At 38.8% G+C, this 25335-nt stretch overlaps 1 protein-coding gene across 4 annotated transcripts in view; it reads right to left on the bottom strand.

The window, feature by feature from the left end:
* LOC132407433 (nuclear receptor subfamily 6 group A member 1-like) overlaps positions 1 to 25335 on the bottom strand; it is a 297024-nt gene that overhangs the window by 32670 nt on the left and 239019 nt on the right. For all 4 annotated transcript variants that reach the window (XM_059993924.1, XM_059993925.1, XM_059993926.1 and 1 more), the window contains 2 exons: positions 17427 to 17482; positions 7814 to 7974 (listed from right to left, as the gene is read on the bottom strand). In XM_059993924.1, coding sequence (XP_059849907.1) covers positions 7814 to 7974; positions 17427 to 17482 — 217 coding nt within the window. The remainder of the gene's footprint in view (positions 1 to 7813; positions 7975 to 17426; positions 17483 to 25335) is intronic.

Below are 25335 nucleotides of genomic sequence, written 5' to 3'. Positions count from 1 at the left end.
GGATGGGTTGCTACAGCATCAAAAGACTATGAAAATGCACTCAGTGGCCTACTTTATTAAGCACAGATGGTATCTAATAAAGTTGCCCCTCAGTGTAGTCAAAATGGACATGGTGGGCTGAAAGTTGTAGGACGTACAACTCTGTTTCCTGTGAACCACTTGTGGAATTTGAGTGTCATTCTCTCCAGTATAATATTCAGAGGTCCTAGCTAGACTGACAGGAGTCCAGTAGTGAAGTGACAACTTGGATTTTCAGAAGGCCTTTTACAAGGTGCCACACATGAGGCTGCTTAACATGAAAAGAACCCATAGTATTAAAGATACTAGCATTGATAATGGCTGACTGGCCAAGATTAGTAAAGGGTGGGAATAAAGGGAGGCTTTTCTGATTGGCTACCGGTTACCAGTGGTGTTCCACTTCTTTTCACATTATTTATCAATGATTTAGATGATAGAATTGATGGTTTTGCGGCCAAATTTGCAAACAATACAAAGATAGGTGGAGGAACAGGTAGTGTTGAGGGAGCAGGAGACTGCAGAAGGATTTAGACAGATTGGGAGAATGGACAAAGAAGTGGCAGATGGAATATAGTGTATGGTCATGCATTTTGGTGGAAGGAATAAAGATGCAGAATACTATTTTCTGAACAGGGAGGAAATTCAAAACTCTGAGGTGCAAAGGGACTTAGGAGCCCTTGTGCTGGATTCCCTAAAGGCTAATGTGCAGGTTGAATTGGTGGTAAAAAGACAAATGCATTGTTAGCAATCATTTCAGGAGGACTAGAATATAAGAGCAAATGTGTAACACTGAATCCTTATAAGGCATTGTTCAAACTACATGGAGTATTGTAAGCAATTTCGAAGAAAAGATGTGCTGGCATAGGAGAGGATCAAGTGTAGGTTCACAGGAACTCTTCCAGGAATGATGTATGAGGAGCGTTTGATGGCTCTGGGTCTGTTCTCGCTGGAGTTTAGAAGAATGAGGGGGGGAATAGTAGAGCAGGGTTATGGGCTGAATAACCCAATTCTGCTCCAATGGCATATGGTCTAATGTATTATTTTATTATATTTTGCTTTTTTTGTAATTGCATAATTTGCATTTTGCACATTGATTATCTTTGTTGTGTGCAGTTACTTATTGATTCTGTTTAGTTTCTTTGTATTTACTGTGAATTCCCAAAAGAAAATGAATCTCAGTAATATATGGTGACATACATGTACTTAGATAATAAATTTACTTTGAAGTTTGCACCTTGGTCAATCCTCTATAAAGAAAGAAATTGTTCTGAGATGGATGGATATGTAGAGAAAGTGGATGTTCTTGGTAAAATAATGGGCCAGAAAACTCCCTATATATAGCCAATTCTCTATCTATGCCAATATATTCCTACAACATCATGCATTCTTACCTTGTGAATTCACATTATGGATTAGACTATTACATTTCTGGACAGTGGACTTTTTCAGACTTATGGTTGTTACATTGTGTTTTTCACCTCTTTCCATTTTGTTGTGCGAGGGGAGGGGTTTGGGGATTAATGTTTTTGTGGCAGTCTGTTAGTTTTTTGTGCGGGTGTAGGAGGTTGAAGGTTACTGTTCTTGAGTTTTGTGCGGGAGAGGAGGATGTGGGATCATGGGAGGGTGGGTTTTATGTTTCTCTCTGAACAACTTTCATGTTCTTTCTTTGTTCTGTGGTTATCTGGAGAAGACGAATCTCAGAATTGCACATGGATACATACTTTGATAATAACTGAACCTTTGAACTTTGAAATGCATCCACTCTGGTTAAGCTTTCTTCAAAAATTGTAATAAATGAGTCAGGCAAAATATCCCCCTTGACGCTGATTTGCTATGATTGATCAGAATCTGATTTTCCAAATATTGCTTAGTAATTGCTTCAAATATTTTTTCCAACAATGGACATCAGGCTAATCTGCTTTATGTTTCCCTCTCATTTTGAATAGGACAAACACTTTGTCTGTTTCATTTATTTATACCTTTCTAGAACACTAAGATATATTTCTACATAATAGATGCAAAAACAAATTATTGTTTGAATTTCATGTTACTATTATTTCCAGGTACTCTTTTATAAGATAAGGAAACATCAATCTAATTTTGCAACTACCTACCAAGCAGCAAAAATTTCTGCAAAATTGGTTCATATCTATAATATAGCTAAATTTATGTCCATTAAACTTATTTTGTGAAAACACACTACAGCTTCATTATAATTTTTTTTTAAAAACAGCCATTTAAAAAATCTCAATTTAAACTTTTACTGTTCAACCCAAGGTGCAAGTTTTCACCTTTAAGGATAACTGTGAATTCCTAGCCTACCAATCTACAGACAGTAACTGGCCATGTATTTGTGATTTTGTCTGAAGAATTGAACAATATACTGCACTAATCATATATTTTTTTTTATATCATCCAGTTTTTATAAACCCTTGCAAAGTCAAAACCTACAGAAAAACTGATTGGTTATTTAATACTTTATATTTAGATCAAAGATCTGGATGTTTTTTATAAAAGCACCTCACATCTTTTATAAAACTCCCATAACTTTTCAGAAAGTCTTTTAAAGAGTAGCATACATCCCCACAATTCGTGACATACAGTTTGCAACTAAGCTGCCAACAATTTGCATTCCTATACCCACATTCACCTGCAGCACCTTCTGAATGGGCAAATTTCCAGCAATACTGGTGTTAGCTGGCAGTCAGCTCACTGAAGGACAAAATAATACAAACACAGCAGGCAGATGCATGATTAGGTCTGGATCAACAAGGTCTTTTGGAAAGTTGACAGCCAGTTAATCCACACTACGAAGCAGAACCAGCTGCCACAAAGAACTCTTAAAATGATTGTTATGATGCTGACATTCACAAATAGTCAAACATAACATTTTGAATTTAAAAATAAAAGTCAAATTAAAGCACAAGAAGTCAATTAAATATATTTGTTAATTCTATGAATTCAAAATATGGTTTGAGAATTCTTGGGTGCCAATAGAAATGAATAGACTTGCTAAAATTGTGCAACTGGACTCCATAAGGAATCTAACATCACAGCTTAATTGGAGTGTTAAAGGCCAGGGCCTCTCATCAAGTTTGAGACTTCTATGCTCACTAGGGAATTTTCAGGTATTTCTGACCTTCCTTGCAGCAACACTTTTATAGCAACAGCTGGATGGCTTGTTAACGTGTATAACCCTGCTTATATATATTTGATTATCTTGCATTGTCAAAGAAATTACTTCAAGTTAAATAATTAAAACGCCTTTTAATACGTTGGTTCACAAATAACTGCATGAAAATTGTGAATGTGTATTTTTATTTCTTCTATCTTTTGCTAGTTACACCTAATCCAAAAATAATAAACCTACAAATCAGCCTGTACTTGTTTATTGCCGTAAACTGGACCAATAAAATGAAAAGGGTAGCTCTGAGGCACACTGGATGTTACGCTTTGTGAATCACCGAAAGAGGATCAATAAGTCACTGAGACGCAATGAGAAGGGTAGGCAATTCATTGGTTAACTTGGATTGGATTTCAGCCACATCACCAGCAGAACTCAGTATGAAATGAAGCCGGTGAAGACCTTTGCTTGTAAGTGGAGCTCTGCTTGGGGTAGGGGTGGAGATCTATCCCCCACTTTAAAAATAAGTATTTCCTGATCACTGGGGTTAGTGCTAAATTTTTACTAGACTGTGGTGCTCAATGTCATTTTGATTCAGCATTTATTTCTTAACACATTGTTTCACATCAGAAGCAGGCGTAGACTGAGATCTAGGTGTCAAGATGCATTAACAAGCGTTTATTTTCAAAAGCAATACTGAAACGTGAATGAATAATGTTTACTACGTTTTAAATTTTTCCGCTTTGCAACCTTCACAATAGTGGATTAAATAAATAGACAATAGACAATAGGTGAAGAAGTAGACCATTCGGCCCTTTGAGCCTGCACCGCCATCCTGAGATCATGGCTGATCATCTACTATCAATACCCGGTTCCTGCCTTGTCCCCATATCCCTTGATTCCCCTATCCATAAGATACCTATCTAGCTCCTTCTTGAAAGCATGCAGAGAATTGGCCTCCACTGCCTTCCGAGGCAGTGCATTCCAGACCCCCACAACTCTCTGAGAGAAGTAGTTTTTCCTTAACTCTGTCCTAAATGACCTACCCCTTATTCTCAAACCATGCCCTCTGGTACTGGACTCTCCCACCATCTGGAACATATTTCCTGCCTCTATCTTGTGCAATCCCTTAATAATCTTATATGTTGCAATCAGATCCCCTCTCAATCTCCTTAATTCCATCGTGTACAAGCCCAGTCTCTCTAACCTCTCTGCGTAAGACAGTCTGGACATCCCAGGAATTAACCTCATGAATCTACGCTGCACTTCCTCTATAGCCAGGATGTCCTTCCTTAACCCTGGAGACCAAAACTGTACACAATACTCCAGGTGTGGTCTCACCAGGGCCCTGTACAAATACAAAAGGATTTCCTTGCTCTTGTACTCAATTCCCTTTGTAATAAAGGCCAACATTCCATTAGCCTTCTTCACTGCCTGCTGCACTTGCTCATTCACCTTCAGTGACTGATGAACAAGGACTCCTAGATCTCTTTGTATTTCTCCCTTACCTAACTCTACACCGTTCAGATAATAATCTGCCTTCCTGTTCTTACTCCCAAAGTGGATAACCTCACACTTATTCACATTAAACATCATCAGCCAAGTATCTGCCCACTCACTCAGCCTGTCCAAGTCACCTTGAATTCTCCTAACATCCTCATCACGTCACACTGCCACCCAGCTTAGTATCATCAGCAAACTTGCTGATGTTATTCTCAATGCCTTCATCTAAATCGTTTATGTAAATCGTAAACAGCTGTGGTCCCAATACCGAGCCCTGTGGCACCCCACTAGTCACCACCTGCCATTTCGAGAAACACACATTCACTGTTACCCTTTGCTTTCTATCTGCCAACCGGTTTTCTATCCATGTCAATATCTTCCCCCCAATGCCATGAGCTCTCATCTTACCCACCAATCTCCTATGTGGGACCTTATCAAATGCCTTCTGAAAATCGAGGTACGCTACATCCACTGGATCTCCCCCATCTAACTTCTTGGTTACATCCTCAAAAAACTCCAATAGATTAGTCAAGCATGATTTGCCCTTGGTAAATCCATGCTGGCTTAGCCCAGTCCTATCACTGCTATCTAGATATGCCACTATTTCACCTTTAATAATGGACTCTAGCATCTTCCCCACTACTGATGTTAGGCTGACAGGACAATAGTTCTCTGTTTTCTCCCTCCCTCCTTTCTTAAAAAGTGGGATAACATTAGCCATTCTCCAATCCTCAGGACCTGATCCTGAATCTAAGGAACATTGGAAAATGATTACCAATGCATCCGCAATTTCCAGAGCCACCTCCTTTAGTACCCTAGGATGCAGACCATCTGGACCTGGGGATTTGTCAGTCCTCAGTCCCATCAGTTTACTCATCACCATTTCCTTCCTAATGTCAATCTGTTTCATTTCCTCTGTTACCCTATGTCCTTGGCCCATACATACATCTGGGAGATTGCTTGTGTCTTTCCTAGTGAAGATAGATCTAAAGTACTTATTAAATTCTTCTGCCATTTCTCTGTTTCCCATAACAATTTCACCCAATTCATTCTTCAAGGGCCCAACATTGTTCTCAACTATCTTCTTTCTCTTCACATAACTAAAAAAGCTTTTGCTATCCTCCTTTATATTCCTGGCTAGCTTGTGTTCGTACCTCATTTTTTTCTCCCCGTATTGAGTTTTTAGTTAAGCTCTGTTGTTCCTTAAAAATTTCCCAATCATCTGTCCTCCCACTCACCTTAGCTCTGTCATACTTCCTTTTTTTTAATGCTATGCAATCTGGGACTTCCTTTGTCAACCACTGGGGCCCCTTTCCCCCCTTTGAATCCTTCCTTCTCCGGGGGATGAACTGATTTTGCACCTTGTGCATTATTCCCAAGAATACCTGCCATTGCTGTTCCACTGTCTTTTCTGCAAGGATATTCGTCCAGTTAACTTTGGCCAGCTCCTCCCTCATGGCTCCATAGTTTCCCCTGTTCATCTGCAACACTGACACCTCCGAGCTGCCCTTATCCTTCTCAAATTGCAGATAAAAACATCATATTATGGTCACTACCTCCTAATGGCTCTTTTACTTCAAGATCGCTTATCAAATCCTGTTCATTACACAAGACTAAATCCAGAATAGCCTTGTCCCTGGTCGGCTCTCGTACAAGCTGTTCCAAGAATGCATCCTGTAGGCACTCTACAAACTCCCTATCCTGGGGTCCAGCACCAACCTGATTCTCCCAATTCACCTGCTTGTTGAAATCCCCCATAACTACTGCGACATTACCTTTGCCACATGCCAATGTTAACTCTCTATTCAACTTGCACCCAATATCCATGCTACTGTTTGGTGGCCTGTAGACAACACCCATTAGGGTCTTTTTGCCCTTACTGTTCCTCAGTTCTATCCACACAGACTGTACTTCTCCTGATCCTATGTCGCCCCTTGCAAAGGACTGAATCTCATTCCTCACCAACAGGGCCACCCCACCCCCTCTGCCCACATTTCTGTCCCTACGATAGCACGTATACCCTTGTACATTCATTTCCCAGGTCTGATCTCCCTGCAGCCATGTCTCTGTTATCCCAACAACATCATAGTTACCCATTCGCACCTGAGCTTCAAGCTCATCCGCCTTATTTCTGACACTCCGTGCATTCCGATATAAAATTTTTAGCCCATTTCTCCTCTCTCTGTTTAAATCGCTGCCTATTGTGCTTAGCCCAGCTCCCCGAACTCCCATCGGGCTATACGCCCCTTGAATTTTGTTGTCCTTCCTAAATTTACTTATTCTTTCTGCACGTTTAACTCCATGCTCCATCAGACCAACCCCCTGTACATGTGTCCTCCTTATCACTTGTTCCGCCTCACCTTTTTCTACTACACACTTAATATTCCAGAACCGTGTAGTCTCCACCTGTCCTTTATTCTTCATCTCGCTATCCTCTCTCGCATTCTGGATCCCTGCCCCCTGCAAATTTAGTTTAAACCCCCCCGGGGAGCACTAGCAAACTTTCCTGCAAGAATGTTAGTACCGCTCCTGTTCAGGTGTAAACCGTCCCACTGGAACAGATCCCACCTTCCCTGGAACAAAGCCTAATTATCTAAAAACCTGAAGCTCTCCCTCCTGCACCATCCTCTTAGCCATGTATTAATCTGTATAATCCTTCTGTTCTTTGCCTCACTCACACATGGCACAGGTAGCAATCCTGAGTTTGTTACCCTGGAGGTCCTGCCCTTCAGCTTCGCAGCTAACTCCCTGAACTCACTACGCAGGACCCCCTCACTCATCCTACCCACGTTGTTGGTCCCTACATGGACCACAACATCTGGGTTCTTGCCCTCCCTCTCGAGAATAACCTGCACCTGATCTGAGATGTCTCAGACCCTGGCACCAGGGAGGCAACATACCATCCGAGACTCCCGATCTTCCCCACAAAATCTCCTATCCGCCACCCTGACTATAGAATCCCCTATCACTATCGCTCTCTTCTCTTCCCTCTTCCCCTTCCTAGTAAGGGTCCAACCTCAGTGCCAGAGACTATATAAATAGTCTCTAAATATAGAGACTATAAATATAGTCTCATCTAAATATAAATGAATTGCTGTAAATATGGAATAAAATATACAAACATTTGTCTCATGTTCCTACTTAGATGTTTATCTCAAATGTTCTCACCTTGAGGAAGGATTAGAAACAGGTGATGGTTGGTTCCCTTCAGAGATACCATGTATACCAGGGGAGCTATGATCACTGTCTCCATTGTTGCTCCATGAAATGTTGGCCTCCTCCTGAAATTCTTGCCCAGACATAATTCTTTCAATCTCTTCTTCAGATATCTGAAATACATAAAAATGTATTTCTTGATTAGCTGCAATATTGGCAGTAAATACTTCTTTTGAATGTTGCTCAATAGTAAGAGAAAATGAAACTTGTTTCTCTTCATGCAATGTTGATAAGATGGAGAGGAAAGAGATCTGAAGATGAGTAGGAGTGAGGAGGAGGTCAGTAGTGACCTATTACATTTCCTGCAACTTATTCCCAAGCATTCCACAGTTAATTGTGTTCATATGAAAACAAGAACATGTAAAAGAGAAAGAACAGTTATATCACATCATTTGTGGAAGTATGGCTCAAGATCCATTTCCTGCCAATTCCTAAAAGTAATCAAATTTTATTACAACTGTACATTATGATGACAGAACCTGGTATATTAGTGATACAGCTATTTTAATAAATGAACAATAGTTAAATATTAAACTATATAGATAGGATTCCACCATTCTAACCGCTTTCTACAGGATTACCATTGATTGTGTCCTGTCTGGATGCATCATTGTTTTGTATGAAAGCTGCAAGGCATCGGACTGCAAGACCCTTCAGAGGGTAGTAAAAATCACCAAGATCACCGGGGTCTCCCTTCCCCCCCTATTTATGACATTTACTGGGAGCACTACAGACGAAGGGCCTGAAGCATTGAAGATCTCTACCACCCATCCCAAAATCTCTTTAACCCACTATCTCAGGAAGGTAGGACTGCCAGATTGGGTAACAGCATCTTCACTCAGGTTGTGAGACCAATAAGTAGCCTGCCACTGCCAAGGTCTGGTCACTAGGACTGCAAGCTGCTTACTATTTACTGGTGCTGCACATTATATGCATTTTGAATTATATTTTATTGACTTATTTATGGTAATATTTTGGTTTATGTGCTGTTTTGTGGGTGCACTGTGGTCCAAAAGAACATTGTTTCATTTGATTTTATATATATGTACAGTCAGATGGCAATAAACTTAAACTTGATCGAGTGAAACCATAAATCTGTTAAATGCTTTTACTCTGCATTTGCAGAAGCTGGAATTTTGATTAAAAGTGGCTTAGCAAAGACAGGAGAGTTTGCTTTGCTTTTGTCCCTTTATCACATATTTTCCTAAATAATCCTCTTCCTCCTTGTCACAAATAGGCATTACAATGGGTTTTTTTTGTCAGTGGCTGTTTATTCAACATTACCCCCATTTAACATATAAAACCTTTAACACTCTGAATTTCCAGTTTTAGTTTAATAGGCATAAGCTCCACATATGACTTACATAAACAGGGAGCTCACCTGTTTAAAATAATTAAGAATGGATATTTATGGTAGGCAAAACAGCTGAGGAGGTAGGGAGCCTTGATATGGAAGGCAGTGGGGGGGGGGTGGGGGGGAGAACCTTAATGCAGAAAATTAAGTGGTCGAATTAAGGATGAGAACTAAGAAACAAGGAGCTGAAAATATTGCTCTGAATTGCATTCAACTTCGCAAATGGTAATGCCAGAAAATTAGAGGTGTATGTAACAATGGTAATCAAGAAAGACATTAATCTACATGTTGGCTGGGTAAACCAAATAGTAACAGTTTGGAGGATGAACATGCAGAGTGTATAAGAGACTGATTTTTAGATCATTATGTTGAGGAACCAGAAAGGGGAAATGCTACTGTAATGTGCAATGAAATAGGTTTAGATGATCTGACATTTAAGAACTCCTTTCGGATCAGGGATCCATATGCTAGAGATCTTTATTTAAGAACAGAAGTGATTTAGTTTAATATGAATAAAACCATTTGGGAAAGCTCACGAAAGAGAAATCATATTTGACAAAATTGTCAGAGTTTTGGATATTGTAATCAGCAGAAAGGATGAGGCCAAACTGGCTGATATGGTGTATTTAGACTCTTATGCTTTACATAGAATGCCTCCCAAGTGATTAACAGAATAAGAATGTACACTGACATTGCTTCAGGATTGATTAATGGACAGAAAGAAGAAAACAGAAATAAATATGTCCGGTTTAACTGAATGGCAGAACAGATACATGGGATCGAATGGAGATGATAGAAAATGCAAACGTTAGAATCTGGAGCAATGATCTGCTGGAGGAACTCAGCAGGTTGAGCAGCATCTATGGGAGCTAAGGAATCCTTTCCTCCATTGTGTTGTTTTTGCACAAAGTGCTGACTGGCTGTTACATCTCTCAAGAACACTCAAATTGCCGCACAACTAGATTTGCCTCTCAGTCCTTCAACAAGTTGAGATCAAAGAGCGAGACTGTGATGCTGTCATTAAATCTGTTGTTGTCCAGCTCAGTAAATATATTTAGTAAACTTTCACTATTCTGATAGCAAGGTACGGATGAGATTTCCATAAATGATGTTGCTGTTGGTAGGATGACAATATATACCTTTGTTGTTATGCACTCAGTAATTCCATAGTAACCTACAACATTCCACTGTCTGCTCTTGCTCAAGAATGTGGAAAGTACAGATGTCTTGCAGTGATTTAAGGTGTGCAGTTTCAATTTGGAATTTGTGCCCTCTGCTCCTAAAGTCGTTACAGATACACTGGGGCAGATATTCATGAATTGCAGGGACTAAATATAATTTACAATGTGATAGAAATGGTTTGCTTGACTATTATAAATAAAATTTATAAAAAACAAAATAGCTTTCAATAGCATTCATTGCCAATAAATAGAAATGTTCCTGAACACTACAACAATTATAAAACTCCTTATGTTTGTAAGAATGTCATAGAAACAGAGGTTCTATTATATTGTTATAAAAGGTAATGGCTGATCTGCCATCTCAGCACCATTTTCTTGCATAATTGACTTTGATTCCTTAATATTCAGAAATCTATCAATCTTTGTTTTCAGTGACATATCTCCTCAGCCCTCCAGGGTACTGCATTCTTCTCTACACCTCTGTATAAAGAGGCATCTCCTCAGAATCTACCTACTCATAACACTAATACACTAGTTACATCAGATCCTCATGGAATTGTAAAATTTATCTCAAAGTCTAAATATTTCAACAGGAATTAGTGAAGGTAATAAATAAATATTTTAACAGGCACATTAAAGTAACTTAAAATTTCTTTTTTAGATTATTTCTTTCTTTCATCTATTTATACATCAAAGCATTTACTGCAAAGAAATGCTTTGGAATTCAACATGTGCTCCCAAACCAGTGAGTTTGGAACTGAAATTCCAGAAACCTTGATTTCATCAAGTTAACTTGGGCTATGTTAGAAAATATACTATTTCTGTATAGCTAAAGCATGAAATTCTTCTAGGCTACTCAGGTGTACATCACCCATATTCATGTGAGTATAGTAAATTTAAAGAGGTAGAAAGCAAATCAACAAGTGCAATCTGTTTCCCACCTCCCCACACAACAAAAACATAAGCAGGATAAACATCAAAAATGAAACATTATAAGAATCTAAATAAGCTGCAAGAATCTCAGTTTTACAATAAATTCATAACTATAAAGGAATATCATAACCTGGGCCTAGGTTATAAAATATGTATGAACGTTTTGTTAACACAAATACAAACTACTTGGCATAATTCCAAGCTTTCTTTATAAAACATTTATAATTGCTTTCCATGAAAAGGTATCCAGAATTTTTACTGCTTTACTGAACTAGACCTTGAATACAAATTCTGCTTACTTTCTAGGCTTAATGCATTCTGCCATCATTTATTACCTTTCTCTGTCGACAAACTCACTTAAACTTTCAATTAGAACTGACCTCAGGGATTTGGAGGTGTTCTCTTTTCACTCACAGCACAGTAATATTGAAATTCCTCAGTTGCTGAAAAGAACTATTACACTCTAAGAAATACAAGTATAGAAACTACTTTCTGAGTGTCACTGGCACTAGCAGTCAAGGAGAAGCAGTGTGGCGCAAAGCCATCAGCTCAAGTTTAGGTTACACCAATCCTAAATGTGAATAACCTGCTAAGCTCAACCAAGACAGTTAGTAAGCTACTCTAATGTGGAGTGCAGCAGTGATTTAAAAAAAACAGAATTTAATGTCACATCCAAGGAGTGTGGCTTCCAAATATGAATAAATATGAACAATTCATCCTCTCCTGGTTTCATCTATCATCTGCCACCCATCTTCTTCTCTGACTTCACCCCTTCCTTTCCAGTCCTGAAGAAGGATCTCAGCTTGAAATGTCAACTGATACTCTTTTCCATAGATGCTGCCTGGCCTGCTGAGTTCCTCCGGCATTTTGTGTGTGTTGTTTTGGATTTCCAGTATCAGATTTTCTTGTGTTTGTGAATATGATCAGTGCTACATCAATACTCCCCAATTCCTTGGATTTCTACAACTCAAGTATCATATTCTATTCCCTACTTTCATGATTCTCAAATTCCAGATCTCCATGATCTTGTTTCTCAGATTTTCATCCTCTTGCTTTCCAATTAGTAACCTAAGCCACTTACCCAAAGGCTACCATGACCCCAGCAATGTCACAATGTTCCATTACCTGGTTTTGAAGTTGTGCATGTTTTATTTCAATCAGACCCTATTGGAAAAGCCTTGGACCTCAATGTTCAGGTGTTTCTATGGAATGAAATTCTTATTTTATCATTTGACCAATGCACTAATGGATGGAATTCAGTAAAAGGTATACTTTTTAAAGGACAAGCAGACAGGAATAACAACATAAAAATGAATATCATACAAAGAAATAAACACAAATGGAAACAGAAAAACTGATTAATAATTTCAAAATGTGGTCAAGTGATGAATTAAAAACAGATAAAAACTTTCTTCTACATATTTTATTGAGTATTCTTAATCAAAACAGCAGGAATACTTTGAACATGTTTACTAAACACAAAAAACATCAGCGGCAAATGAAATAATAAAAATGTGAGGGTATTTAAAATGAAGAAATGAAGGCTATGAACAGGAAAGAACTAATCAATTTCAGACCACCAGTAGTACCTGCATGGAGAAAAAGTAAAATTTTAAGATTGGAGCTGTAGCAGCTGCTATTCTGAAAAGGGCTGTTTTGAAGTGGAAGTTTTGTGCATGGTATAACTCCAGGAGTGTTGATGAATGAGACTTTAACAAGGAGGCTGAGCAGAGACAAGGTATGATATTCAAGATTAAGGTCTTTCCCATTCTTTCTTTTAGGCCAGTACTAACTTGAGTAGACCTGATGGTCAATTAATTGGTATGGTCCTCCAGTGGAATGTGGGAGATAGAGAGAGGACAAGTGTCTCTAGCACCTGCACTTGCAAGATCGTCCAGCTGTGTAGTTCCTCTCAGACTACATAGACCAGTTGAAGCATCAGTTAGATTCAATGAGGAGCACACAGGAGGTAGAGAGTATCATGGGTAAGAGATTCAGAGAGGTGGTTACACTGTGGGTTCAGCCAGGATGGGCAGGCAGGTCGTGCAGGAATCTCCTGCGACTACTCCCTGCTCTATCATGTATACTTTTGGATACTGGTGGGATGGATGGATCTCTTCTGGGGATAAGCAACAGTAGGAGCCAAATCAGAGGTACCACAATGGACTCTATAAGGAACAGCAGGGGAAAATCAAACTCAGGCAAGCAGTAGGAGAGGCTGTATTCAGGAGCACAGCCATAGTAATGACTGCAAGCAACCAAAAGTCTGCAAACAAGATTAGAGGATATTGTGGTGCCTTTCTGGTGCCAAGTGAAGCAAGAAGTGAGTTTAGGACATTGTGAAAGGAGAGGATGAGCAGCCAGAGGTCATGGTCCATATTGCTCCTAATGACAGAGGCAGGAAGAGAGATGAAGTCCTGCATAGGAATTTAGAGAGTTTGACAGAAAGTTAAAAAGCAGGATCTTTAGGGCTACAATCTCAAAACTACTCCCTATACCACATGCAGGTGTAGCCAGAAATACTAAAGGACGGATAAATGCATAGCTAATAAGCTACTGTAGGAAGGAAGGCTTTAGATACGTGCATTAGGGTCCCTTCCAGTTCAGATAGACGCGGAACAAGAATTATACCTAAACTAAAGAGATACCAGCATCACTGTTGGGAGGGTTGTTAGCACTATTAGGAGGATTTAAATTAATCTGGAATTGGGTCAGAGGGCAGTGAAACCCAGAGCAATTGGTCTGGAGCTGAAGAGACTGAGAAGGTACAGAAGGAATGGTTCTGGCAACTCAAGGTTCCTGTGTATAGATATTTCACGGCACAGAGGGATTCAAGTATTATGAGGGAGCTGCTTTACTGATTAAGAAGAATGTCATGGCTGTACCAAGAGACAATATCTTGGAGTACTCATTCTAAAAAGCAGTATGGATAGAACTCAAAAAAGAAATGTGTAATCACTATGATGGAGTTATAGTGTAGGCACCCCAATAGCCAGTGGGAGCTAACCGAACCAATATGAGAAAATGTAAAAATAGCAAGGCTATTGTAGTAAGTGACTTTAACTTCCCCATTATCAAGAGGGACTCCTTTAGTGCCAGGGTGGGGCAGAATTTATTAGGTGCATACAGCAGGGTTTCTTAAAACAATATGTTGATCATTCAGGTCAGGCAGCATATATGGAAAAGAATAAACAGTTGACATTTCAGGCCAAGGTCCTTCATCATGACTGATGAGGAGTCTCCAGCTGAAATGTCAACTGCTTATTCATTTCTATAGGCTGCCTGACCTGCTGAGCTCTCTAGCATTTTGTATGTGTTGCTCTGGACTGCCATCATCTGCAGAAACTCTTGTGTTTATGTAGATCATCCAACTAGGGATGGGGTAATGCTTGCATTATAAAGGGAGGTTAATTACAGCAGTATTAAGCAGGAACTGAAGAAGGCACCCAAGATATCATCAGTGACTTAACTAAGATCAGATGCTGATATGTAGAAAGGTCAAGAAACTGAGTGGAGGCATTCAGAGTTCTGGAAACAACTCTACCTCCATTTCTGACTTTCACTGATTAATATTTTTGTCTAAGCTGTTTCAGTAAATAGTTATTCTTTTTCATGTGCTGACCCCTCATCCTCAAATCTGCTCTCATCAACCCACCAATAAAAACAATCATATTTAGCAGACAACAGCATGTTCAAGGACTTAAGAGGAAAGGGAAGCTGGAGATGTTCAAAGATAGCTGAAGATATTTTTTTATACAGATGTAATAATGATACATTGGAAGAACAAGGGACAACATCCCAAGTGAAAGAACAATTAAAAGAACAAAATACAAGGCCAGGAGCAGAGCTAAGCAGCCACAGGGCAAGAGAGAAGAGGGAGTAGTCATGGAAAAAGTGTGTATAAGGCAAATGGGAAGGAAATAAGAGAAAATTTAGAGTACTATGCCAGGATAAAGAGGAATTTTCCAAAATGAATTGATAGATGCAGTTGATCAATTGTATAAATGTTATTGACAAAGTGGTCCTTGAGCTTCTTTAAAAAATTGATGGGGAATGTAGAGGTAAAAGGGAGAGCTTCGACTATCCAGCTGAAACCGAGTGGTGTCTTTTGATTCCAAGGTGATCCTGGAACTGTCAGCCTAAAAGATAAATCTAATGAAATAAGACATACTGTTTAAGAGAGTTATTTATTTAAACAAGTGGAGTGCTGGTAATCTTCCAGTGATGCAAACCTCATTGTTCTGCAGCTCCAACCAAACACATTTGAAATGTGTTACTCTCTGCCCAGGACCTATATTATCCTTGCTTTTAAAAGACACCTCCAAAGTCATCCTATTTATCATTCAGACATTTATGAGCTGTTCACTTACAGAAAAGGTTTAAAGGCTTGATCTTTTTATTGACCAGGCCAAATTTATGTGAAAGTCAGCAGTTCGAAAATTGCAGGTAGCTTTCGACCTCTAAAGGATGATTAACTTTAATTTCTACCAAATATAATAGTAGGACAAATTAAACTGTCTTTGCTTGTTTAAGTGTATTATCTATTACATTCCACCACTTGCCCCTCTGTGTTCCCACTGGAAATTCTTCTGTAGGCAACTTTCCAACACAATTAAATATGCTACCTCTATTACACTAGATCCAACAACATTTTTATGCAAAAACAATCCTCCCCCATACCACTTTTGACTCTTTGGGCAATCACCTTCAAATTTTTTCCTATTTCTTGCTCCTCCTCCGATAGGAAGTGTTTCTATATAAATCTTCCACAATTTTAAATACATTTTTAGATCTCCCCACAACCATTTCTGTTTTAATGAGAAAATTCTTAGCTTCACCAATCTATCCATGTAACAAAAGGCCCTCTTCCTTGCAATTCTTTGATAATCCCTTCTGTACTCTCTTCGAAGCCTTCATATCTTTTACAGAAACTCAATTTCAACTGAACCAATAATTTCCTCAGTCCTAAACTCCCTGAATTTAAAGCATCCAAGATCTACACTTTTTTTAAAAAACTATTTCTCACTGTGCCTTGCTACTTAGCTAGTTGCAAAGTGCACTGAAATGAATGTAACACTTGTGGAAAGTGCAACTGCTTGTTCTTCATGCAAGTGGAGGCCAGGCTCCATATTGCCTTGGATCAATTAAATGGCAATATTCGCTACTTAGTCACACACGCGTAGTTAGTTGAACATGACACAAGTTGTCCACCACCGCTTGAATAAAGAATGATATACACTCATTTGGAAAAGAGAAATTCTCCTTATTGTGCCAATTTTAGAAAGGACAATTTAGTGTAAATATCACAAAATTATCAAAAAACTTTAAGCACAATTTGTGCTTGACTCAATTTACCACCATTTTTTAAAAGCACTGCATTTGAATCAGGCTTCACCACAAAACAGAGCATGTTTCCAGAGCAAGCCATTCATTATGTGGAATACCCACTAACTGCATTTACTTAAAGGTCTTTGAGAAGAAACTATTTTGTGTGTAAGAATAATCAAATGTACATTTTAAAATTTTCTACAACAAACATGAGCCAATACAACTAAAAGTGAAAATGTGCTGAAGTAAGTTTCAGTAATAGTCTGGAAATTCGGCTATCTTAAGCAAACCAAATTACAAAGGAAACATTTTACAAAATAAAGGAAGCTTTATACTGCTCATAGCTTGAATTATGTAGTATTCATCAAAATTCAATCTTGACATTGAAAAGCTATGAAATTCTCCCTCAATTTTATCAATACACAGTCTTTATCACTAGACACTTCATTATCAAAAGAGTGAAAGCAGAGCAAGTGGGGTTGATAACAAAGTGACTAGGTAGAACAAACTTGCTATTTATTTGGTTCTTGACTCTTACCCTTGAAAGTTACAAGAACTCATCAGAACATTTCTTTCACCAAAAATAAAAAACAGCACACATTTTTCCAAAAATAACTGAACTAATCCTTTATAAATTTGTTTTATTACATTTAAATTAAATAGGAAAATATATACATAACATACTGAACCAAGTCTCCTGAACTGTGGAGCATGTAAATAAAACACAGTTCTTTCATTATTATTCTGCATAGGATATAAAATCACTTACCTGAATAGGACCAATACTTTTGTTTCGACCTCCTGGCATTCCATCCTCCCTGATTGCTGAAAAAAAAACCGAAGTGATTTTTAAAGCTATCATAAAATTATTAGCGTATTTCTTAAAACTGATTTTGATTTGAATTTACCTACAAGTTTGTGAGTGCAGTAAGATGATCAAATTTCTGTCAATATTATTGTGAAATAATTATTAACAAGTGAATAATAGGTTTCTTCAAATCTTACAGGAAAGTATAGGCAGTCCCCGGGTTACATAACAGATCTATTTCTAAGACCTGTCTGTAAACCAATATTTCCTGTAGTCAGAAATGAACAACTTCCTTTAAAAACAAGATAAAACCCATGCCCAAAATTGTTGAGTCTCCCCCTTCTGAAGGTACTACTTGGATCTATCTCTCACAGTACTGCCCCATCCTACCTTCCATTTCCTATTGATACACATATTGTATCACTCTGCATAAACTTCCTATAATTCTTGATGGGAAATTTTTCACAAAGTTGGATTTCCATAAATCAGGTCTTCTGTAACTAAAGAATTTACACTTACTTGGCCTTTTTTTAAAAAGGCAATGAAGCTATGTATCCCATCACTTAATGTGTCACAGTCTCAAAGCTATTATTTTAGAAAAAACATTTAAAAATTTTTTAAAAACATTCACTAAAATTTGGTCATTTGGCCCATTAAGTCTGCTCCGCTATCATTCGTGGCTGATCCCTTGATTACCCTCCTCAATCCCATTCTCCAGCCTTATCCCTGCAACCTTTGATGTCCTGTCCAATCAAGAGCCTATCAATCCCTGCCTTAAATACACCCAACAACCTGGTTCCGCACCTGCCTGTGGTAACAAATTCCACAAATCCTCCAACCACTGGCTAAAGAAATTTCTCCACATCTGTGGTTTGAATAGATGCCCCTCTATCCTGAGGTTGTGCCCTCCTGTCCTAGACTCCCCCCACCATGGGAAACAATGAGATACTTTACCCCTCGACCTTCTAAACTCCAGTGAGTATAGACCCAGAGCTATCAAACATTCCTCATATAATAACCCTTTCATTCCTGGAATCAGCACATCTTTTCTTAGATGAGGAGCCCAAAACTGTTCACAATACTCAGTGTGTGGCCTCACCAGTTCCTTTTAAAGCCTCAGTATCACATCTCTGCTCTTGTATTCTAGACCTCTTGAAATGAATGCCAACATTGCATTTGCCTTCCTCACCACCTACTCAACCTGCAAGTTAACCTTTAGGGTGTTCTGCAGGATTCCCGAGTTCCTTTGCATCTTTTTTTTTGGATTTTCTTCCTGTTTAGAAAATAACCTGCACATTTATTCCTACCACCAAAATGCATGACCATGCATTTGCCAACATTGTATTTCATTTCCAACTTTCTTGCCCATTCTCCTAATCTGTCCAAGTCCTTCTGCAACTTGCTTGTTTCCTCAATACCTGCCCCTCCACCAATCTTCGTATCATCTGCAAACTTGGCAACAAAGCCATCAGCTAAATCATTGATATACTGCATAAAAAGAAGTGGTCCCAACACCGACCCTTGTGGAATACCACTAGTCACTGGCAGCCAACCAGACAAGGATCCTTTTATTCCCACTCGCTGCATTCTACCAATCAGCCAAAGCTCTAACCACACTAGTAACTTTACTGTAATACCATGGGCTTTTAACTTGGTAAGCAGAGTCATATGTGTGGCACCTTGAGAAAGGCCCTCTGAAAATCCAAACATACAACATCCACTGCATCCCCTTTGTCTACTCTACTTGTAATCTCCTCAAAGAATTCAAACAGGTTCATCAGGCAAGATTTCCCCTTAAGTATGCCAACTTTGTCCTACCTTGACCTGTATCACCAAGTACCATAACCTCATCCTCAACAATTGACTCCAACATCTTCCCAACCACTGAGGGTCTATAATTTCCTTTCTGCTGCCTTCTTCCTTTCTTAAGGAGTGAAGTGACATTTGCAATTTTCCAGTCCTCCGGCATCATGCCAGAGTTCAATGATTTTTGGAAGATCATTATTAACGCCTCCACTATTTCTACTGCTACCTCTTTCAGAACCCTAGGGTCCAGTTCATCTGGTCCAGGTGACTTATGTACCTTCAGGAATTTCAGCTTTTTCTAGTAACTGTGCTCACTTCTCTTCCTTTACAAACCACAACATCTGGCACACTGCTAGTGTCTTCCACAGTGAGGACTGATGCAAAATACTGATTTAGTTCATTTGTCATCTCCTTGTCCCCATTATTATTTCTCCAGCCTCATTTCTTAACAGCCCTACATCTACTCTCATCTCTCTTATTTTTTTACATACTTGAAAAAGCTTTTACTATCCATATTGATATTGTTTGCTAGCTTGCTTTCCTATTTCATCTTTTTCCTTCTAATGATTCTTTTAGTTGCTCTCTAGGTTTTTAAAAGCTCCCCAATTCTCTATCTTCTCGCTAATTTTTGCTTTGTTGTATGTCCTCTCTTTTGCTTTTACATTAGGTTTGACTTACTTTGTCAGCAACAGTTGTACTATTTTGCCATTTGAGTATTTCTTCGTTTTTGGAATACATCTATCCTATACTTCCCTCATTTTTCCCAGAAACTCATGCCATTGCTGCCCTGCTGTCGTCCCTGCCAGCAGCTCCTTCAAATTTATTTTGGCCAACTCCTCTCTCATACCACTGTAATTTCCCATACTCCACTGAAATACTGCTACTTCAGACTTTACTTTCTCCCTATCAAATTTCAAGTTGAACTCAATCATTTTGTTATCACTGGTTCCTAAGGGCTTTTTAACCTTAAACTCCTGAATCACCTCTGGTTCATTATGTAACATAGCACAGAAATGGGCCCACAGCCCAGTTCATCCCCATCAACCAAGTGGCCACCTCAATTAGTCCTATTCCCCTCTAAACCAGGGGTTCCCAACCTTATTTTTATGCCATGGACCAATACCATTAAGCATTGGGTCCATCGACTCCAGGTTGGAAACCACAGCTCTAGACCTTTCCTATCCATATCCAAATGTCTTTTAACTGTCATTATTGCATCTTCTGCAACTATTTACTCTGGCAGGTTGTTCCACATATTCATTACTTTCTGCACAAAGTTGCCCCTCAAGATTCCTTTTAATTCCTTTCCATCTCACCTTAAATCTATGCCCTGTAGCTTTGGATTTCTTGGGGGGAAAAGACTGTGCATTCATCCTAACCACCTCCATCATGATTTTATACATCTCTATACTACATTGCTCAGTTTCCTACATTCCAAGGAACAAGGGCTAGCCTGTCCATCCTGCCCCCAGAACTCATCCCCAACCCAACTCAGAGTACTAGCAACATTCTCATAAATCTTTTTATGCATTCTTTCCCAATAATTAAGATGTCACTTAATCTCGCCAACAATAGTGATCAGAACTGTACACAGTACTCCAAATGTAGCCTCAACAAGAAGATGTACAACTGCAACATAATGTCCCAACTCTTATATGGTATATAGCTGTTTTGTTTTGATTTATATATTTTTTTGTTTCTCTAGAAGGACATCAGATTAAAGCAAAATTCCAAAACTCTACAGTGCTCAGTGATGAAGAGAAAGTTCACAGATTTTATTAATTTTAATTACTTTTAAAATTATTAAACTGGGACAAAGCTTTTACCTCAATGCAAGATTTTGTCACTTCATAGGGCAAGCGTTCTATTATGAAACTAGAACCAAAGGCTCATTGACATCTCATAAGAGAACTATTGGTGTGATCTAAATGCTCAATAAACACAAGGGAAAAGTTGGATTCCATTGGACCACCAATTCAGGCACAGGGGAGGAGAAAGGATTTCTGTGAGTCATAAAGTCATTTTAAGTCAAAAGCGTACCAGGAAGCTGTCCAAAAAAAAAAAGGCTCCCATTTAAGAAACAGGTTGGTCCAATTTCATTTTCACAAACAAATACATTCACTGATACTTCTGGGTCTTTTTTGTAAATGCTAAGTCTGTAAACAAAACTCTTAATTCAAAAGACTAGTACAGCTAGTAGAACTGCTGCCTCACAGTTCCAGCAAACTGACCTCAGACACTCAGAGACCCCAACCTATTAATGCTTAATGATATATACTGTTAACACTTAAGATTTCTCACTATTGGTAATGACTGCATTGTATTACCTGTGACTGAAAATGTGATTTAATCCCAAACAGATAGAAATTATGATTATCACTATATCTGGGGAGTAAAGATCTGAAATTGTATGGATCACAGATGCAAGAACATACTACCTTTATACTCGTTAGTTCAGTGTAATCATATGCAAATAGGAAGTTTCATATTTTACACATTTTATTTTTCAGCATCTTTAAAAATCAGTTTTGGAAGATGCAGTATTATGCAAAAGTCCCAGGCACATATACAATGGTGCAATTAAGTTTGTGATCAGATCTTCACGCAAGTCCTAAAACTAGATAAAGAAAATCTAATCAAATAACACAAAATACATTATACTTGCTCATTTACTTTTATTGAGAAAAATTATCCAAAATTACATGTATTTGTTGGAAAAAGTATGTGAACCTCTGGGGTAATGCCTTCTACAAAAGCTATTTGGAGTCAGGTGTTCCAATCAATGAGGTGAGACTAGAGGTCTGGGTTGTACAGGTGCCCTCCTGTATAAAAGACACAAAGGCAAGCTACTGACAGAGCCTGCTCTTCTCAAGAAAGATCTGTTTATGTGCACCATGCCTCAATCAAAACAACTTTCAGAGGACATTAGGAGAATTATAGAGATGCACGAAGCTGGAAAAGGCTACAAAAGCATTTCTAAAAGACCTGAGTGTTCATCAGTCTACAGTAACAGAAATTGTCTTCAAATGGAGGAAACTCAACACTGTTGCTACTCTCCCTAGGAGTAGGCATCTAGCAAAGATCACACCAAGAGCAGAACATGCAATGCTGAAGGAGGTGAAAAAGAACCCAAGGGTAACAGCAAAAAACTTGCAGAAATCTCTAGAACTTGCTAAAATCTCTGTTCATGTGTCCACTACAATAAAATCACTGAACAAGAATGGTGTTCATGGAAGGACACCACAGAGGAAACCACTGCTCTCCAAAATAACAAAAACCACACTGCTGCACATCTCAAGTTTGCAAAAGACCACCTGAATATCCTACAATGCTTCTGGGACAATGTTCTGTGGACAGATGAGACAAAAGTTGAACTTTTTGACAGAAGTGCACATTGCTAAGTTTGGTGGAAAAAGGGCATTGCACACCAACACCAAATTCTCATTCCAACTGTGAAGCATGGTGGAAGGAACATCATGGTTTGGGGTTGCTTTGCTGCCTCAGGCCTGGACAGCTTGCAATCATTGAAGGACCAATGAATTCAAGATTGTTTCAAGACAGTTTATAGGAGAATGTCAAGGTAGCAGGCTGTCACCCGAAGCTTACTAAAATTTGGATAATGCAACAAGACAATGATTCAAAATGCTAGAGTAAATCAATAACAGAATGGTTTAAAAAGAAGAAAATTCGTGTTTTGGAATGGCTGAGTCAAAGTCCTGACAATCCTATAAGAAAATTATGTAAAGACCTGAAGCAAGCAGTTCATGTAAGGAAGCCCACCAACATCCCAGAGATGAAGTAAGGAGGAACGGCCTAAAATTCCTCCAAGCCAATGTACAGGTCTGATCAACAGTTACCTGAAATTCTTGTTTCAAGTTACTACAGTATAAAGGGGTAACACCAGTTACTCAAAGCAAAGATTCACATACTTACAAATGTAATATTGGATAATTTTTCTCAATAAATAAATGAACAAGTATAATGATTTGTGTTATTTATTTAATTGGATTCTCTTTATTTATTGCGTGAAGACCTGATCACATTTTAGGTCATAGTTATGCAGAAACAGAAAATTCTACAGGGTTCAAGAATTTTCTCGCACCACTGTATATAGCTGGTTTACCTAAGACTTCTGCATAGTACTACAGTAATCGCACTATACTGCTGCCACAAAGAAAACTAATTTCATGACATATGTGAGTGATGATAAACCTGATTCTGATATGGGTCTCTGTTGTGGACTGAGAGTGGGAAGGGGGTGGAGAGAGAAGAACTATAGTTGGAAAAAGGGAAAACGAGGAGGAGACAGCAGGAAACAGCAGAAGACATTCTGTACAGATCAATAAACCAATTGTTTGGAATCAAGTGACCTTGCCTGGTGCCTCAGGGCTGGGTGTGTCTACACCCACAACACCCCCCACCTGACACTTCTCAGCCACCTGTCCCACATCCCTCCTGTGAAACTCCACCTTCACAATTCCCAAAATCCTTTGCTCCCCAAACAAAAGAAAATCTGCAGATGCTGGAAATCTGACCAACATACACAAAATGCTGGAGGAACTCAGCAGGCCAGGCAGCATCTATAGAAAAATGTAGTCAACGTTTCAGGTTGGAATCCTTCGGCAAGACTGGCCTGAAACGTCAACTATATTTTTTTCCATAGATGTGACCTGGCCTGTTGAGTTCCTCCAGCAGTTTGCATGTGTTGATCCTTTATTCCCACCAGATTTACAAACTCTCTCTCTCTCTCTCTCTGACATTGCAGATGAGATATATATTGCTTATATTGCTATAAATTTGCTGATGATCTGACCATTGTTGGCAGAATCTCAGATGGTGACGAGAGGGTGTACAATAGCAAGATAATGCTAACTAGTGGAGTGGTGTCACAGCAACAAACTGGCACTCAACAAGACGAAACAAGATGACCTGGCACTCAACAAGACAAAAGAGCTGATTGTGGACTTCAGGAAGGGTAAGACGAAGGAACACATACCAATCCCCATAAGGATCAGAAGTGAAGAGAATGAGCAGTTTCAAGTTCCTGGGTGTCAATATCTCTGAGGATCAAACCTGGTCCCAACATCATAATGCAGTTATAAAGAAGGCAAGACAGCAGCTATACTTCATTAGGAGTTTGAAGGGATTTGGTAAATCAACAAATACACTCAAAAACTTCTATAGATGTACTTTGGAGAGCATTCTGACAGGCATCGCTGTGTGGTATGGGAGTGGGGGGGTGCTACTGCACAGGACCGAAAGAAGCAGCAGAGGGTTGTCAATTTAGTCGGCTCCAACTTGGGTCCTAGCCTACAAAGTACCCAGGACACCTTCAAGGAGCAGTGTCTCAGAAAGGCAGTGTCCATTATTAAGGACCTCCAGCACCTTAACAGCACCTAAAGGGCAAGTTTGCATGCCCTTTTCTCACTGTTACCATCAGGTAGAAGGTGCAGAAGACTGAAGGCACCTACTCAGCAATTCAGGAGCAGCTTCTTCCCCTCTGCCATCTGATTCCTAAAAAGACATTGAACCCTTGAACACTACCTCACTTTTTAAAATATACATTATTTCTGTTTTTGCATGGTTTTTAATCTATTCAATATAAGCATATTGTAATTGATATACTTATTTTTTATTATTATTATTTTCTTCTATATTATGCATTGCATTGAACTGCTGCCACTAAGTTAAAATATTTAACACATGCCTGTGATAAGAAACCTGATTCTGACAAAACTGTGCACAAGTCTTAGGCATCCTAGGTATATACAGTGCCTATTAAAAGTATTCAACTCCCCCCCCCCCCCCCCCGGAAGTTTTCATGTTTTATTGTTTTACAACATTGAATAACAGTGGATTTAATTTGGCTTTTTTTGACCCTAATCAAAAGAAAAAGACTCTTTCGTGTCCAAGTGAAAACAGATCTGTTCAAAGTGATCGAAATTAATTACAAATACAAAACACAAAATAATTGATTGCACAAGTATTCAACCCCTTTAATATGGCACACCAAATCATCAATGGTGCAGCCAACTGGCCTTAGAAGTCACATAATTAGTTAAAT

The sequence above is a fragment of the Hypanus sabinus genome, chromosome 18 (assembly GCF_030144855.1).
Source record: "Hypanus sabinus isolate sHypSab1 chromosome 18, sHypSab1.hap1, whole genome shotgun sequence".
Classification (NCBI taxonomy): domain Eukaryota; kingdom Metazoa; phylum Chordata; class Chondrichthyes; order Myliobatiformes; family Dasyatidae; genus Hypanus; species Hypanus sabinus.
Note: the sequence above shows the minus strand (reverse complement) of the source record. Positions and strands in the feature narration are given on the sequence as shown.